Source organism: Neovison vison, chromosome 4 (assembly GCF_020171115.1).
Source record: "Neovison vison isolate M4711 chromosome 4, ASM_NN_V1, whole genome shotgun sequence".
NCBI classification, from domain to species: Eukaryota; Metazoa; Chordata; class Mammalia; order Carnivora; family Mustelidae; genus Neogale; species Neogale vison.
The window spans coordinates 139,131,513-139,147,893 of record NC_058094.1 but is presented as its reverse complement, the minus strand read 5'-3'; the positions used below and the strand labels follow the sequence as shown (position 1 = coordinate 139,147,893).

Below are 16,381 nucleotides of genomic sequence, written 5' to 3'. Positions count from 1 at the left end.
TTTCTGGGCACCTGGGTGGTTCAGTGGGTTAAGGCCTCTGTCTTTGGCTCAGGTCATGATCCCAGAGTCCTGGGATCAAGCTCAGCACTGGGTGTGTGTGTGTGTGTGTGTGTGTGTCTGCTCAGCAGGGAGCCTGCTTCCTCCTCTCTCTCTGCCTGCCTCTCTGCTTACTTGTGATCTCTGTCAAATAAATAAATAAATAAATAAATAAATAAATAAAATCTTTTAAAATAAGGATATTTTATTTCTTCTATATGTACTTTTAATATATAATATATCATATACCACTACGTAATAAGAGTATACACATATATGTATATAAATATGTATGTATTTTCAGAGGGGTCTATATATTTCTCTCAATGTACCAAAATGCGTGCTTAGGATTCATTACAGGAAACACTCTCAATGTGCTTCCTAAATAATGCTTCCTGGGATTTACTGATTCACAGATTGATTCAGCAAGTGTGTATGGAGGCTGCACTAGAGACAAGGCTTGCACAGACCCTGGGAAGGTCACAGACACAGAGAAAAAGGTCCTATTTGGGAGCACTTGTATCCCAGAAGCACTGGTCTTCATCTTCCTTCATTTGGCACCACACCTGGATCTCACTGTCATGTCTATGACCTCAGTCCTGTGTCCTCTCTCCATTTCAAGCCCCTTCTCTCCCTGGTGGTCTAGTGGTTAGGATTCGGTGCTCTCAAGCCCCTTCTCATGCAGACTGAACCATAGATACCAGGAAAAGAACTGATATGTCCTGACTTTAAAGCAGAAGCTCTCCACAGTAGGCAATCAGGTCAATGGGAAGTTGTAGCAGGAAGCCTGGCATCCTGAAGGCACAGCTGGTGGCTGTCTGCTTCTTTTCCCCTTGATTCTAGGACTGAGGTACCAGTCAGGGAGCACAGGGTGGGGGCTGAGGCTGAGGCAGAGACTGGGGCTAGGTTGTCCTGTGGAAATGATGAGAGTCCAGAACTGAAGAGAGGTTCTTGGGGCTGACTGCCGGGCTCCTGGAATACTTTGCACATTTGCACATGGCTTCATCTACTGTGTTCTCTGAAATGTAAAAAGAAATTTCAGTAGAGGGGACAGGATGTCTCAGTGCTGCCTATTTCTTGCTCTCATCATATTACCTCTAAGCATGTGTTGTAAGTGACCAAATACATCTCATACATCAGATACACAAAGGCTGATACTTTTTTTTTTTTTTGGTACCAATATATCACTTTTTTTTGGTAGGTACAGCATTGAGTAATTATCCTTTTTTCTACTGTGGATATAGATATAGATATTTCTGGTTGTATCATTTTGGCTACTAACTGGAAAGAGAGTGAGACAGAGATATAGACACAGATATGGAGATATAGACAGATATGGAGACAGTCACTGACAGATACGCAGAAACAGGTATGTCTAGCATAGACAGAAATACTGCAAACGAGTGTCAAGGAAGACTTTTCTAAATTAATTGTCCCAATTATTTCATGGTAAGGAGTAGAGACAGATGTGAAATTTAAAAGAAGTACTGATGATAATTCTGAGTCCTCCTCTAGGCTGAATGTTTAGTTCTTGGATTTCTCATCTTTTAATCTCAAAGCAGTTACTGGGGAGGGAGTATCTCCACAGAAGACAACTGGAGATGCTCTAGCTGATTTCCTCTGACTCCACAGTCCAGGACCCATGGGGTCTATGCAAACACTGACTCTTGTTGTTGTTGCTTTTACTGTATTGCTCACAATGGTCAGTTTTTCTCAAGGCTTTAAATTATAAAATTTGGTTCCTAGATTCAAACAATAGTATTTTCACGGGTTCTTTGACAATACTTTTTTGTAAATTAGTTTATTTTTTTAGAGGCAGAAAGCTTCACAGATTAAGGTTTTTAAAACGCTGCTTCTTGTCTACATAACTCTGTAGTTTCTACCTTCTGAACAGTCTCTGTAGTGCAGATGTTTCCTTTTTTCAGTAAATAAAACAGGCCACAGCCTTTGCAGAATTATTAGAAAAAGTCACTTTTGCTCCAGGTTGACACAGCCCTGCTCAGGGTATAGAGGAGGGTGGACATGGGATGGGGCCCCCACGGTGCCCCCTCACTTAGGCATATATGAGCAGGGCACACTGGTAACACCAAACAGAGGCTGCAACTCTGGGTTTGCTACAGGGGAAGGAAGTGTCATTATTGTTGATAACAAATACATGTTATTTCTTCCTCATTCTGATTTTGGAGGGAGGTGCTAACCTTACCAATTGAAAATAGTTTCCTCTGGTTTGGAACAGCTTCTTTCAAGTTAGGACAATCTCCTTTTGATCATTGCTCATCATTTCTGTTTCTCTGTCCATCCCCTGCTCATTCTCATGATGACATCACTATGCAAGGGGAGAGAGTTCCTTCTTCCAGTCTCCCTCCCACCCTCTTCCAGCCCTTTTCCCTGCTGGTCTTTAGGATTGGTCTCTTCATCAGAACCTTCTTGTGCAACAACCAGCCCTGAACCCACCTCCACTGATTCACACCATGCCATGGGATGTAGAGTTTCCACCCTGCAGCTTCTGTTCTTGTCGAAGCATCAATTCTTTCTGCCATGAAATATGGACATTTGCAGGATTCTCATGGTGATCATGAGATTTCCTCCAGAGACTGACCATCAAGCATATTATCTGGCAGCTAAATGGATGGAATTGCATTTTGTTCATTGCCAGCACCTTCAGAATGAGCTTTTCACAACTATTGAAAATCTCTGAACAGCTTTCTTCTCTCTGAGATAATCATACCATTTCAACATAATAGTCTATAACTAGGAATGTAAGTCAGTGGGAAATTATGCCAAACCAAACATTTAGGACAGGGTTAGTGACATCTGTGGGGGGTACACTGATATCCATCAGATTCCTTTTCCTCTTTCCTCTGATACTGAGGCATTATATAACAAGAAGTATATAAACTGCTTAATATAATGCCTACCTAGTACATAAGGAGTTTTTGGTAAAAAAAAAAAAATAGCTATTATTAACATCTTATCTGGAACATTATGTTTCTTAAGTTTCACAAAGAGCTTAACTCTTTTTCTTTGAATGAACAAAGAAAAGAATCAAAGAAATCTATTGACCTATGGATTACAAATACTGATTCTACCACTACCAGAATAAAATTAGATTTTTGGTAACGGTTTGGTAACTTCAATATGAAAGTTAAAAAAAAAAAAAAAAACAAAGGGGAAGAACTCACAGTAGATAGGAATGATTAGTTTGTGATCAAACATTTAAATTTTAACTCATACATGACAGAAATGTAGATGAAGGAAGGACAGAAAAGATACATCAATTATAACCAATGTGAGGAGCTGGATTTTCGTTGATATTACGAAAGTGGCAGGCATTTCTCTACTTTCTTTTTGTAAGAGTTAGGATTGGTAATACTAGCCAATAGGATTCAACAGTACATTAAAAAGATTATTCACCACGGCCAAGTGGGATTTATTCCAGGGCTGCAAGGTTGGTTCAACATCCGCAAATCAGTCAATGTGATACAACACATCAATAAAAGAAAGAACAAGAACCATATGATACTCTCAATAGATGCTGAAAAAGCATTTGACAAAGTACAGCATCCCTTCCTTATCAAAACTCTTCAAAGTGTAGGGATAGAGGGCACATACCTCAATATCATCAAAGCCATCTATGAAAAACCCATCGCAAATATCATTCTCAATGGAGAAAAACTGAAAGCTTTTCTGCTAAGGTCAGGAACACGGCGGGGATGTCCATTATCACCACTGCTATTCAACATAGTACTAGAAGTCCTAGCCTCAGCAATCAGACAACAAAAGGAAATTAAAGGCCTCCAAATCGGCAAAGAAGAAGTCAAACTATCACTCTTCGCAGATGATATGATACTATATGTGGAAAACCCAAAGGACTCCACTCCAAAACTGCTAGAACTTGTACAGGAATTCAGTAAAGTGTCAGGATATAAAATCAATGCACAGAAATCAGTTGCATTTCTCTATACCAACAACAAGACAGAAGAAAGAGAAATTAAGGAGTCAATCCCATTTACAATTGCACCCCAAACCATAAGATACCTAGGAATAAACCTAACCAAAGGGGCCAAGAATGTATACTCAGAAAACTATAAAGTACTCATGAAAGAAATTGAGGAAGACACAAAGAAATGGAAAAATGTTCCATGCTCCTGGATTGGAAGAATAAATATTGTGAAAATGTCTATGTTACCTAAATCAATCTACACATTTAATGCAATTCCTATCAAAGTACCATCCATCTTTTTCAAAGAAATGGAACAAATAATCCTAAAATTTATATGGAACAAGAAAAGACCTCGAGTAGCCAAAGGAATATTGAGAAAGAAAGCCAAAGTTGGTGGCGTCACAATTCCGGACTTCAAGCTTTATTACAAAGCTGTCATCATCAAGACAGCATGGTACTGGCACAAAAACAGACACATAGATCAATGGAACAGAATAGAGAGCCCAGAAATAGACCCTCAACTCTATGGTCAACTAATCTTTGACAAAGCAGGAAAGAATGTCCAATGGAAAAAAGACAGCCTCTTTAAAAAATGGTGTTGGGAAAATTGGACAGCCACGTGCAGAAAAATGAAATCGGACCATTTCCTTACACCACACACAAAAATAGACTCAAAATGGATGAAGGATCTCAATGTGAGAAAGGAATCCATCAAAATCCTTGAGAACACAGGCAGCAACCTCTTCAACCTCAGCCGCAGCAACATCTTCCTAGGAACATCGCAAAAGGCAAGGGAAGCAAAGGCAAAAATGAACTTTTGGGATTTCATCAAGATCAAAAGCTTTTGCACAGCAAAGGAAACAGTTAACAAAATCAAAAGACAACTGATAGAATGGGAGAAGATATTTGCAAACGACATATCAGATAAAGGACTAGTGTCCAAAATCTATAAAGAACTTAGCAAACTCAACACCCAAAGAACAAATAATCCAATCAAGAAATGGGCAGAGGACATGAACAGACGTTTCTGCAAAGAAGACATCCAGATGGCCAACAGACACATGAAAAAGTGCTCCATATCACTCGGCATCAGGGAAATACAAATCAAAACCTCAAGGAGATATCACCTCACACCAGTCAGAATGGCTAAAATCAACAAGTCAGGAAATGACAGATGCTGGCGAGGATGCGGAGAAAGGGGAACCCTCCTACACTGTTGGTGGGAATGCAAGCTGGTGCAGCCACTCTGGAAAACAGCATGGAGGTTCCTCAAAATGTTGAAAATAGAACTGCCCTATGACCCAGCAATTGCACTACTGGGTATTTACCCTAAAGATACAAACGTATCTTTATCCTGTTCTGTTAAAGATGGGACTTTGGTGGCTTTGTGGAAGGTGAAATGAAAGGAACTAGATAAAATCTCCCAACTCTGCAATTTGTTTTACTTATTTGGGGACAAATATAACCCAGTTATTTGACTACTACTTGATTATTATTCTTTTGCTCATCCACGTGGACAGTGGTCCCCTCCATACCTTGCCCTGGGCATTACAAGGTGGACCTTCAGGGACTGCACAGATGGTTTTATGGTTTTCCTTATCCTCTGGTTGTTATTTGGGAGCAGCCAGTGGGAGCATCAGCAAGAGACTGGGAAGTGGAAGAGAGTGAGGTCTGGGTTCCCTCTCTGAAGGGGGCCTGCATTGTCAAAGGGACCAACATATAGTGTCAACTCCTGCCATACCCAGAGGTTCATGCTCAGGAATAAGAGGTGCATGTGGGAGAAGTCATTCCCTTTGATACCACTTAACCCACTGGAGGGATTTGTTTCTTTTTCCCAGGGTCCACTGGCTTGTAAATCTAGTGTCCAAGAAGAAATGCTTTTGTCAGGTGACATGGTGATTGTTTTTTGAGCTTCAGTTTCCATTGGCCAACTTTCCATTTGAAAACAGAACAAAGATTCCCATGACTGTTTCCACAATGGTTAAGGATCTTGGAGCACAGAGCAATGGTGGTGGGGTGGGGGTGGAACATTAATCCTGAGGAGGAAATGGGAAATTTTGCAGTATCCATCTTTTGTGCCCCTCAGCATCCATACTGTTAATTTGCCTGGGGGAGAAATGATGCTCCCACAGTAGGAGACACACAGGGTCATACTTGAAAGCATATCTTCCTCTCTGTCTCCAGATGAACACATGAGGTTGATTTTCTAGCAACCTTCTATGAAAGGCTTTTAGGCAATAAAACTGGGAAACAATTTTGTTGGAAAAAACTATGGTTGTGTACAATTCTGCTTTAGAGGGTCTCATTCTCTCATCTGCAAGTAGACAAAAGAGATGTTAAAAAAAAAAAAACCCCGAGGAAATGAAAATACAGTGTTAATAGGAAGACTCAGTATTGGTGTCACTGTCTATACCTGGTATCTGTTCTGCAGAGAGGAAAAGAAACACTCAGGCTATGAAGGTACACTGAGCTCTCTGGGCATGAACCTTGTCTCTAACTTGGCACATGGAGTCAGTAGGAATCAGCAAAGAAAAAAGAGTTTGTTTTGTAAATGAAGCAAAGTTTGATAGAGAGAGGGGCGATATAGTGGTTAAAACAGAGACTATTCCACATATTTCTAACCATCAGATGTCACATGGTATGCCTAAGTGCTCAATAACATTCAAGAATTTTAATATTAAGTAGCATGTGAATTCTATTTAACAGTAAAGTTTAAAATAAAAATCAAAAGCCATACAGGTTTTTCAGAATCTATAAGGGTATGAGTGGCATGGTAAAAACTCTCCTGTTCCCAATGTTTAGAAGTGACTTCTCCAGGTTGTGCCCTTTCCTCTACCCAAAACTGTATTCCTGAACCTATTCTGGGGAGTGGAACATAAAGAACATCCAACACAAAACAATAAACATAGATCTCCACGTGTGCCCAGAAATTTTCAGAATTGTGATTCTTAGAAAATGACTCTGATGTAACAGACATGAATTTTTCCACAGTACTAATGTGTGTGATCAGTTGGTAATGGATAATAGAACTATGGAAACTATGATTTTATGGGGAGCCTGGGTGCCTCAGTGAGTTAAAGCCTCTGCCTTTAGCTCAGGTCATGAGCCCAGGGTCCTGGGATCAGGCCCCGCATCGGGATCTCAGCTCAGCAGAGAGCCTGCTTTCCCTTCCTCTCTGCCTGCCTCTCTGCCTCCTTGTGATTTCTGTCAAATATTAAATAAATAGATAAATAATCTAAAAAGAAGAGAAACTATGATTTTATGAGATGTTCTTAGACATTATTCAGCATTAATTTCATAATATAATGCTGCTTCTATTAGTCAAAATCATTGTGTCTCACCCACCTCAAAAATGAAATAAATGAGGGACGCCTGGGTGGCTCAGTTGGTTAAGCAGCTGCTCAGCTCGGGTCATGATCCCAGTGTCCTGGGATCGAGTCCCACATCGGGCTCCTTGCTCAGCAGGGAGCCTGCTTGTCCTTCTACCTCTGCCTGCCTGTGCTCACTTTCTCGCTCTCCCTGTCTCTGACAAATAAATAAATAAGATCTTTAAAAAAAATGAAATAAATGAGTTGAGCCCAAATCATGAGGATATTTCAAGCATCCATCTATGCAAAATCCCCACCCATGAGGTAATGTGAGACCCTATCTAATAGTCAAAATGTCAGTCTCAGTTCAGCAGACATCAATGGAGTCAACACCGTACTTGGTTGGGTACATTTTAATAAGATGTTTTCAGTGTTGTTAGAATCAGCCATTTAAACAACCATTTAATTAGCAAACATTTACTTAAGATAGGAGGTTTTATTGGTCTCTGGATGGTTTGGCCAAAGTGTCCTTGGTGAAGCTTAACTTATCCACAAGGACAAGGGCAGCTAGAGGAAATGACTCCAAATATGACTGGTTTTTCCCTCCACATGGGGTGGTTTGCTCCACACACAGGGCCACTCTCTTTTTAGGTTGTAACTCAAAGACCCTACGGACCCATATTGAAAACTGAGATTTACATTGACCTGGGATGACTTCTCTGACAGTGTCTTCAAATGTAGCTAATTTCTCTCTAACAAAACTCTAATACTCAAGTCTCAGGGTCACTCCCCTATGGAGTCAGGCACTGAGAGGAAAGGGTTCAGTGGTATTAGGATATGGGAAGACAAATGAAGGAATATCCCCCAAACAGAGCAAAAGTAAGTTTCTGTCCCTCCCCCTCCACCACCTCCTGCACATGGTGGAGGTCTTCATCTTGACCCAGGCTTCATTAGAGGAAAGGGGCGTTGGCCTTTTTCACAATCAGGCACGTGTTAAATATAAATCTCCTAGTGCAAAAACTCAGGGAGACAGATAAGGAGTTAATGAATCTGAGGGACTAATTATCTACAAATGTTTTGGGCTTTCCTTTCAGCAATCATGTTTACCAGTGCTATTAAGTTGTACATAAAATTTGAATCTTCAACTGAAAAGGCATTTAATTCAGCTTTGACTTCCTCAGAGAGCTTTTTCTTTTCCCCCACATATGGCAGTAGGTGTTTTCCTGTTTGGGATTGGAGGATCAGTAATATAGTTTTTCTTTTCTTTTTTTCCCCTCAAGAAGTTGACAAATTTATAAGAATTTAGTAAACATAGTGATATCTTATTGGTATAATTTTGCTTTATTACAAAGGATCAACCCATTACTGTGGTAGTTAAACTACCTCCCTGTACAGATGACAAAAAAGAAGTCCAAGGAATACAGCTCCTAAATCACATATGGAGTAACATAAAAGGAGAATTGGAAGTGAGGGCCCCGGGTCTCATTCAGGGCTGTTGCATCAACCTGCCTGAGGATCATGTACCCCAACATCAGTTGAGCACCAGGTATGCCAGTGCATGAGGGTGTTGAGACGTTAGTCCTACCAACTATTTGCTGTGCTTTGCTCACGGAGTCTCTACTGCAAAGTAATAGGCAGTGGGCAAGACAGCAGTTTGAAAACTGGAGTCAAGAGTCTACTTCCTATTTCAGTTTTCAATTGTTTTATTGTAAATCACTCTCTGAAATGATTTGCACAATATTTTACTCCCACATTCTTCTTCGGAGATGGCCAGAATTTTCAATCGCTAGCCTGTCACAACTCCCTTCAGTAGAAATAAAGATAAGTCACAATATGAGACTCATTTTCTTTTTCTTTTTTTTTTCCAATTTATTTATTTTCAGAAAAACAGTATTCATTATTTTTTCACCACACCCAGTGCTCCATGCAAGCTGTGCCCTCTATAATACCCACCACCTGGTACCCCAACCTCCCACCCCCTCGCCACTTCAAACCCCTCAGATTGTTTTTCAGAGTCCATAGTCTCTCATGGTTCACCTCCCCTTCCAATTTACCCAAAAGCACATACCCTCCCCAATGTCCATAACCCTACGCCCCTTCTCCCAACCCCCCTCCCCCCAGCAACCCACAGTTTGTTTCGTGAGATTAAGAGTCACTTATGGTTTGTCTCCCTCCCTATCCCATCTTGTTTCATGGATTCTTCTCCTACCCACTTAAGCCCCCATGTTGCATCACCACTTCCTCATATCAGGGAGATCATATGATAGTTGTCTTTCTCCACTTGGAGACTCATTTTCTAACGTTGCATTTAAAAAAGTTAAAGAAACAAATAAAATTCTAGGATTATTTTATTTACTGTGAGATATCCAAGGCAGGATTTCCCCATTTCTAAATTGAGGATAGTAGCATTCATTTCAAGGGCAACTTCATTACTTCAACATGTAATTAATATAGAAATTATTAAGAAGGTATTTCATCTTTTTTTTTTTTTTATAGTCTCCAGAACAGGGCTTGTATGTTACACAAGCAGCCCATCTCAGGTTGAACTAGCTATGTTTCAGGTGCTCAGGGGTCACATGTGGTTACTGGCTAGTGGTCACTGCATTGAGCAGCACAGATTCTGCTCCAAATGCTTCAGAAACGCTGAACTGGATGACCTTCAGAGCAGTCCCTCCAGAAGGGACAGCTCCCTGGGTTTGTGCCCGCCAGGGGCTCCTTAGCATCCAGGGTTCTGTGCAGTGCACCAATGGAAAGGGAAGGGGGCATTAGTGAGAGTCAGGGTGCTGAGAGCTGACTCCAGGACAATCCCAGAGACCCAGAGTCAATGGAATGTGCCAGGTCTTCAGTGCCCTGGGAGACAGAGACCTTTTTGCTAAGGGACCTGGTCAGAGCACAGGGCTGTGGTGCTCCCAGGCAGCGCAGTAGTACACCCCCTCATCATTTTTCTCCACTTTCAGCACCGACAGAGTGCAGCTGTAGCCATCCTTGCCCTTCTGGGCATTGACTTTGTCCGCATTCAGGACAAAATCCCGTTGCACAAGGGACCTGGACATGTCTAGGTGGAGGAGCCTCTTCGGTGCCGTACCCTCCTGTTGGCGGTACCAGTGGATGTACCTGACCCAGGTGTCCACTTTGCAATCCAGAGGACGTGAACTGCCCACACGTGCCACCAATAAATCAGTCTGACTCAGCTTGAGCCCTGCTCCACCGCCTGCCAGGAGAGAGGGAAACAGCTGTGAGACAGTGATGGACAGGAACCTCAGGGTATCCCCTGTCCTCTGCACTGGGGAACAAGTCAGGACTTACCGGGAAACAGGAGAACACACAGGATGGCAAGGGGACCCAGCATGGTTCTGTCTCCCACCTGGTGGAAAGAAACCCTGGGTGACCTCCTGGCTGCACCTGCTGGGAAGAGACTGCCTGGGTGTGTTGCAGAAGGCAAGTGAAGACCTGAGTCTCTGTTTCCCAGAGGCACCTGCAGTTACTAGTAAGAAAGAGGCTGGGAGGAAAGAGGGAGGGGCCAGAGGGCTGTGGCAGGTCTGCCCATGAGGCAGGATGGAACATCAAGGGTTAAGCTGCTGAGAATCACTGAGGACTGTTGGTGCAAGGAGGGCACCAGTGGTATAACAGCAATCCTTGACTGGACCTGAGCATCACACTAGCTGGTTTCTGCTCATTGTTTGACCAAATATTGAAAGTCACCCTTGAGATGAATGCTACTACCCTCAATTTAGAAATGGAATTCCTGCGTCGCATTTTAAGTAACTCTTCTGAGGCTTCATGCCTACAGGGTGTTAGGTGGGGATGTGAGTCAGGTCTGGCTGGAGACACATCTCAAGCCTCCAATGGCCATTCAGTACTGACAGAACAATGGTTGTGCAGGCTGCTCCGGAGGCAGGGATAAGCACAGTGCAGAGATCCCTGCTGAAAAAGCAATAGGTCCCCTGAGCTAGCCCTGGACCATTTCTCCCAGAGGTCTCTTCAGAAGATGGAAATGCCCTAATGTGACATGACAGCTCTGCAGTGTTCGGCTATCTAGTCTTTTCCTTTTCCTCATTTGTCAAAAGGACCTTATTAGGTTGCATGCAGAGTGAGCAGAGAATGTGAGCAACCCAACGGGCCTGTCCCAGATGCACAGAAAAAGCTCAAGAAATGTTGGGGATTGGTGTTTCATCTTAAAACTGGATTGGTTGCAGTAGATGATTTCTGGGGTCCTCATAGTGTAGAATTTCAGGAAATATGATAGTCCTATAAATCCAGGGTGTGTGTGTGTGTGTGTGTGTGTGTGTGTGGTCATAGGAAGAAATCTGTGTTTAGCCAGGGGGCAGAGGAGACCAGGGGGCAGGACAGTTCAGATCCAGTGTGAGATCCTTAAAAATGGAAAAGGCAGGGCCTCAGGAGGGTCAGCTGAGAAAGGCATCAGGCATCTGAAATGAAGTTTCCAGAGGTAAAGGTAGTAAAGTAAGTACACGTTTCCTTGCCTGTTATCTAAAGTAGAGGAGGACCTCCTGGGTCCAGTTATGGTAATTAGCTATGCTAATGAGAGTCTGTTGGCCTGGAAGGGGAAGGCAGGAAGGGGACTTGGCTGGGGCAGGGAGGTGTGGGTCCATCACACCCACTACTAGACCCAGCTTCTGAGCTCCTCCTCTTGGTAAACACTGAGAGGCACACATGCTGAGCTCTAACCAAGATTCAAGGCTTAAGTGTTCCAAAATGCAGGCTCTGAGGTTGTGCTGATCTGGTGAGGTGTTGACTAGAATATTCTGCTAAAAGGATAATCCAGGCTCATCATTCAGACACTCAGCAGGTGTCTAGGGCAGCTCTCCTAAATGTTAAGTAGGGAAGACAGTGAGAATGATGGTGACAATGGGGACTGACATCTGCAGAGCATAACAACAGGTGGAAAGAGTTTGCATATGGAAGATGAGCAGTGTGGGGGGTGAGAAAGCCAGTGGATTCTTCTCTTCCTGCTTTCTCTCTTTTCTAGATTTTCACCAATAAGGAAATCTTCCATTGGGGGAGAAAATCCATAACCTTCTATTCTCTCATGAAAATAAATTTTATGTCTGTTGTCAACATTCAGAACTCTGTTTCTCTCCATTACTGTTCCCATTTGTCTACAAACACTGCAGACATTAAGGGCTCAACACCTGTCGGCTATGAGCAGTCTTAGTTCCTGCCAAACCTCCAGCCAAATGCTCTCCTGGGTGAGACAAATGACAAGAGTGAAACAATTCAGCCTGGAGGGTGTGGTGCCCTTTCTTCAAAGGAGAACAGTCCATGGGTTGGGGAGCTCAGAGTCTCACAAGCAGGGGAGCACTCTGCCCCAGGGATTTTGGGCAAAAGGGAGTTTTTATAGAGACTTCGAAGCAGTAAAGGGGAAACTAGGAGGAATAGCAGGTCAGTCAGGGGATAAGGAGATAGTGCTTGGCTTAGGTTGATTGGCTGGGGTTGCATACCTGACCTTACTTAGAACAGGGGAATCATTGCAGATTCCTGGTTTTTGGTGCCTCCTTAGTTGGGACATACTGTGTTTTTGGTCAAGAACAGCATTTTCAGGGACAGGGAAGTTACCTAAGTTTTGGTTTGCTGACTGGGCACCCCTGGCAGGAATGGATTAATCCTGGGACTGGAAATGCATTTCAACAGGTGACAATTGTGTTCTTCTACTACTCTTCTTGCCGTGGTACATCTGTGCTCTTGTGTTAGTGGTGCTGAAAGGTCATATTGTTAAAGATGGGTTTATTTTTAAAAAATAATAAGGGAAACATTTGAGCAAGACACAAGGGGTAGCCAAGACTTCACCCCATACTCACGTCGAGAGTGGAGGGTCCTAAGCAAGACCCTATGGTCTCCAGGAAGAGAAATCAGGTGACCCTTGAGGGAGCAGCACTTCCTGTCCCCCCAGGTCATCCTGCTGCTGCCATGAATGAAACTGCTCTGATGCCCCCAGAGATCAGCTCCAGGGGAGAGACAGGGGCTCAGAGCAGGTGTAGACTCAGGCAGACCCTGTGCAAAGAGCCAGGTGTTGAAGCTTGGACATTTCACTGAAACTCTGAGAGGCTGGTGTGCTTTCCCTGACCAGGGACAGCTCCCTTCTGACCTTGGGAGAATGTGAGACCTAATCCAGTTTGAATTCTTTACTAAGTCACAAGGAATAAGTTGGACGTTCATACGTTGTCAACTCTTAACATGAAAAGCTTAAAAACCCAAAAAAGGAAAGCCATTGATATGTTGTCTGCAGGGAACAGCAGGTTCAGACTGACTCCATGTGCCTGGCAGCCTTCCAGACCTGCTGATCTCGGGAATGTCCAGCCATGGAGCTCAGCCTGGGAGCCAGCTCCCTCCACAGCCAATGATATCATCTGATCAATGATGTGCTGAGGGGGGACGTCCTTCTCAGTTCAGAACTGCCAAATGGGACACTTGGGAGAGTCTGACTGATACCTCCTAACTCTGGGAGGATTTATTGCACTGACAAGGATAGAATGACGGCTCTAGTCCACGCCCTGCCACCTGGCGGATGTGTGTCCTTGGTAAAATCCCTGGAAATGGGAATAATAATGCTCACTTTCCAGACACCATCCACCATGGGCCTAAGACTGGGCCAAGTTGGTTGCTTTGTAAAAAAATAGTACCAGCCAGTCTGAAGTACGATATGATTCTTATAACGACTTGTTTCTTATAATAACATGCCAACATAGTTATAACAACCAGATTTGACAGAGCAGCTCATTGAAATCTTAATACTTCATCTGTGCAGTCACAAAAGTAATGGAGCCTTGATTTAAACACAAGACTAACAAATGCAAACCTGTCACAGCATCTATTCTCTATCTGTAGAATTCTCTCTCTATATATATACACATACACAGAGACAGAGAGAGTTATGTTTAAGTTCTAAAGATTAAAATTAAGGTTATGAGAAAAAATTCAGAGAGGTTGCAGAACTTAGCAATATCTCTCACATGTCAAAGGAGCAAAGAGCAGAAGATATTCTTGAAGAGCCGTCATTCCAGTAACAGTGCTGGGCCTTAGAACACAATAGAAATTCTTCTAGCACTGGTGAATTAATAGTTGCTTGCCTTTCAGAGAGAGTAATTTTTTTTAAGTTCGTTAACAGTAATCATTGATTCACTAAATAATGTCAAATACACTTTATTGAATGCCATACATGGTACACATGGATTCCTTCCTTGCAAGTCTAAAGGAGGTGTAATTCATCCCATTCTGAAGATGACAGAGTCTTCAGGAGGTTGAGTAGCCCCACTAAGAAGAGCTCACCGAGAACTTCAAGTCAGCCCGGTTAATAGGTTAATGAAGCATGTGCGGTATGTAACCTCCTTAGATTTTTTCACTGAGATATTAATTTATATTCTCTCTGAGTTGTTGTTTTGAATGAGAATTGTGATCTATCCCAATAGGTTAGATAGGTTTCTTATTTGTTTTAAATAATGTGCTTCCCTCTTAAGAACTGCATTGTTTTACTTATTACTTACACTGACTTCTACCACCCCCTCCTGGCCATTGCAGGTACGTCCTGCACCTGATCATCTTCAGTATTGCTCACCGGGTCAGTGAAGTCTATTACAGCAAAGAGTCACTTAGGAGTTGAAGGACCCAGAAATACAAAGCAGGAAAGCTGTTTTTTCCAACTGTGTACTCAATGTGAGTGGTAGTCTTCGGTAAGTGGCTCGTCCTTGCAATGCCCCATTTCGCTAGCCTCCAATGAGAAAATAGACTGATAGACTTGATGTCATATGTACCTGTAAAAACTACAGAGATCTGCTTGTGAATATGCATATTTACATTCACATACATGGAACATCTTTCCTGTCAATCCATGTCTGTCCGTCTGTCCCCCCAGTTCAGTGCTCCTCGGTGCTGCTCTTGGTGCCCCTGGTTGCAGCCACTGCATTAATTCATCCACCAACAGTGACAGACACTCATGCTGCTGCCCAGACTGGCTGTCAGCAGCAAGGCTGTCCCTGACAGCTCAGGGACTCTGTACACTGGAAGTCCCCTGTCCCCCATGCTGTCAGTCAGTCTATTGTTGACATGACTCTGGCCAGGTGTCATGTTATTGGGAATCTTAGCTGGGGGATGGAGGGTCAAAGTCCTGTGGGATAATTTCTGGGCTCCCCAATAAATAGGGGAGCCTGACCTCTCCATTTCAGTGCTTCCTTCTCTTGTGAGACTGCCTTTCCAAGCTGGTCCTTGTGGGAGACAAAACTTAGTTTGCCAACATACTAGCCTGCTGGACCCTGGGTGGAGGGAGAGCACCAACATCCAGGGAGGGATGGGCACCACGGAGAAGCCCACATTGGCCTGGTGCGTGTTCAAGGGCTAGAGACAGCGTGATGTGGGCAGGAGGAGAGCCTGGCAGAGCTTTCTAGGCATTGCTCCTGTTTCTGGTTCAGACAGGTGTCTTATGGGAGCAGCTGCCTTCCCAAAGTCAAGTGTCTAATTTGCATTGTCTGCTGGATTATGTGTCTGTCAGCTGACAACAGCTGTAACCAGTGCCTTTTACTCCCAAAGTGATCCTGTCACAGGTCCAGCCTCACATATGTTCTGTACCATCACTGTCTATAATGGTGAAGCCTCGTTTTCCAGTGTGAACTCCTGGAGACTGCAATTCTCTCCTGGTCACAACTGTCCTTCCAGCTTTTTCTTCAGGGGTTTTCAGCTGGGAGTTCCCCATCATCCCAGCCTGGATGTTGATGGGTGATTTCCAAATGTCACCTCAAGAGGCAGAAGAAGAACCAGTTAGTGTCTCCCCGGGTTAGGCTCCTGAGAGCAGCTGGGACTGAGCTAGAAGGAAGACCCTGGAAGGGCTGATTTGAAGGGAGTTGCCTTCAACGGGGGTAGGGGTCTGGGTGTGTGTGTGAAGTGGGTCTCCGGTCTCCATTTTTCAGTAAGCCCAGAAGGAATCCAGAGCAGGTGAAGGACAAGGTGGGAAAAGAACATGGCTCCTCTCTGCAGCTGTCAGGCCAGGCTTCCCTAGAATTTAGTGTGCACCCTGGAGGAAAGGACATTCCAATACCTGAAACAGCCAGCACCTCTTGTTCCTGGTGATCCCAGTCCTAGGACCCTA

The 16,381-nt window shown here is 43.5% G+C and overlaps 1 gene segment (V, D, J or C); it reads right to left on the bottom strand.

Moving 5' to 3' along the window:
* The window catches only part of LOC122904009, a 55,402-nt gene extending 44,766 nt beyond the window's left edge, over positions 1 to 10,636 (bottom strand). The window contains 2 exon segments of the C gene segment in view: positions 10,190 to 10,498; positions 10,594 to 10,636. Coding sequence covers positions 10,190 to 10,498; positions 10,594 to 10,636 — 352 coding nt within the window.
* Positions 10,637 to 16,381: the final 5,745 nt, after the last annotated feature.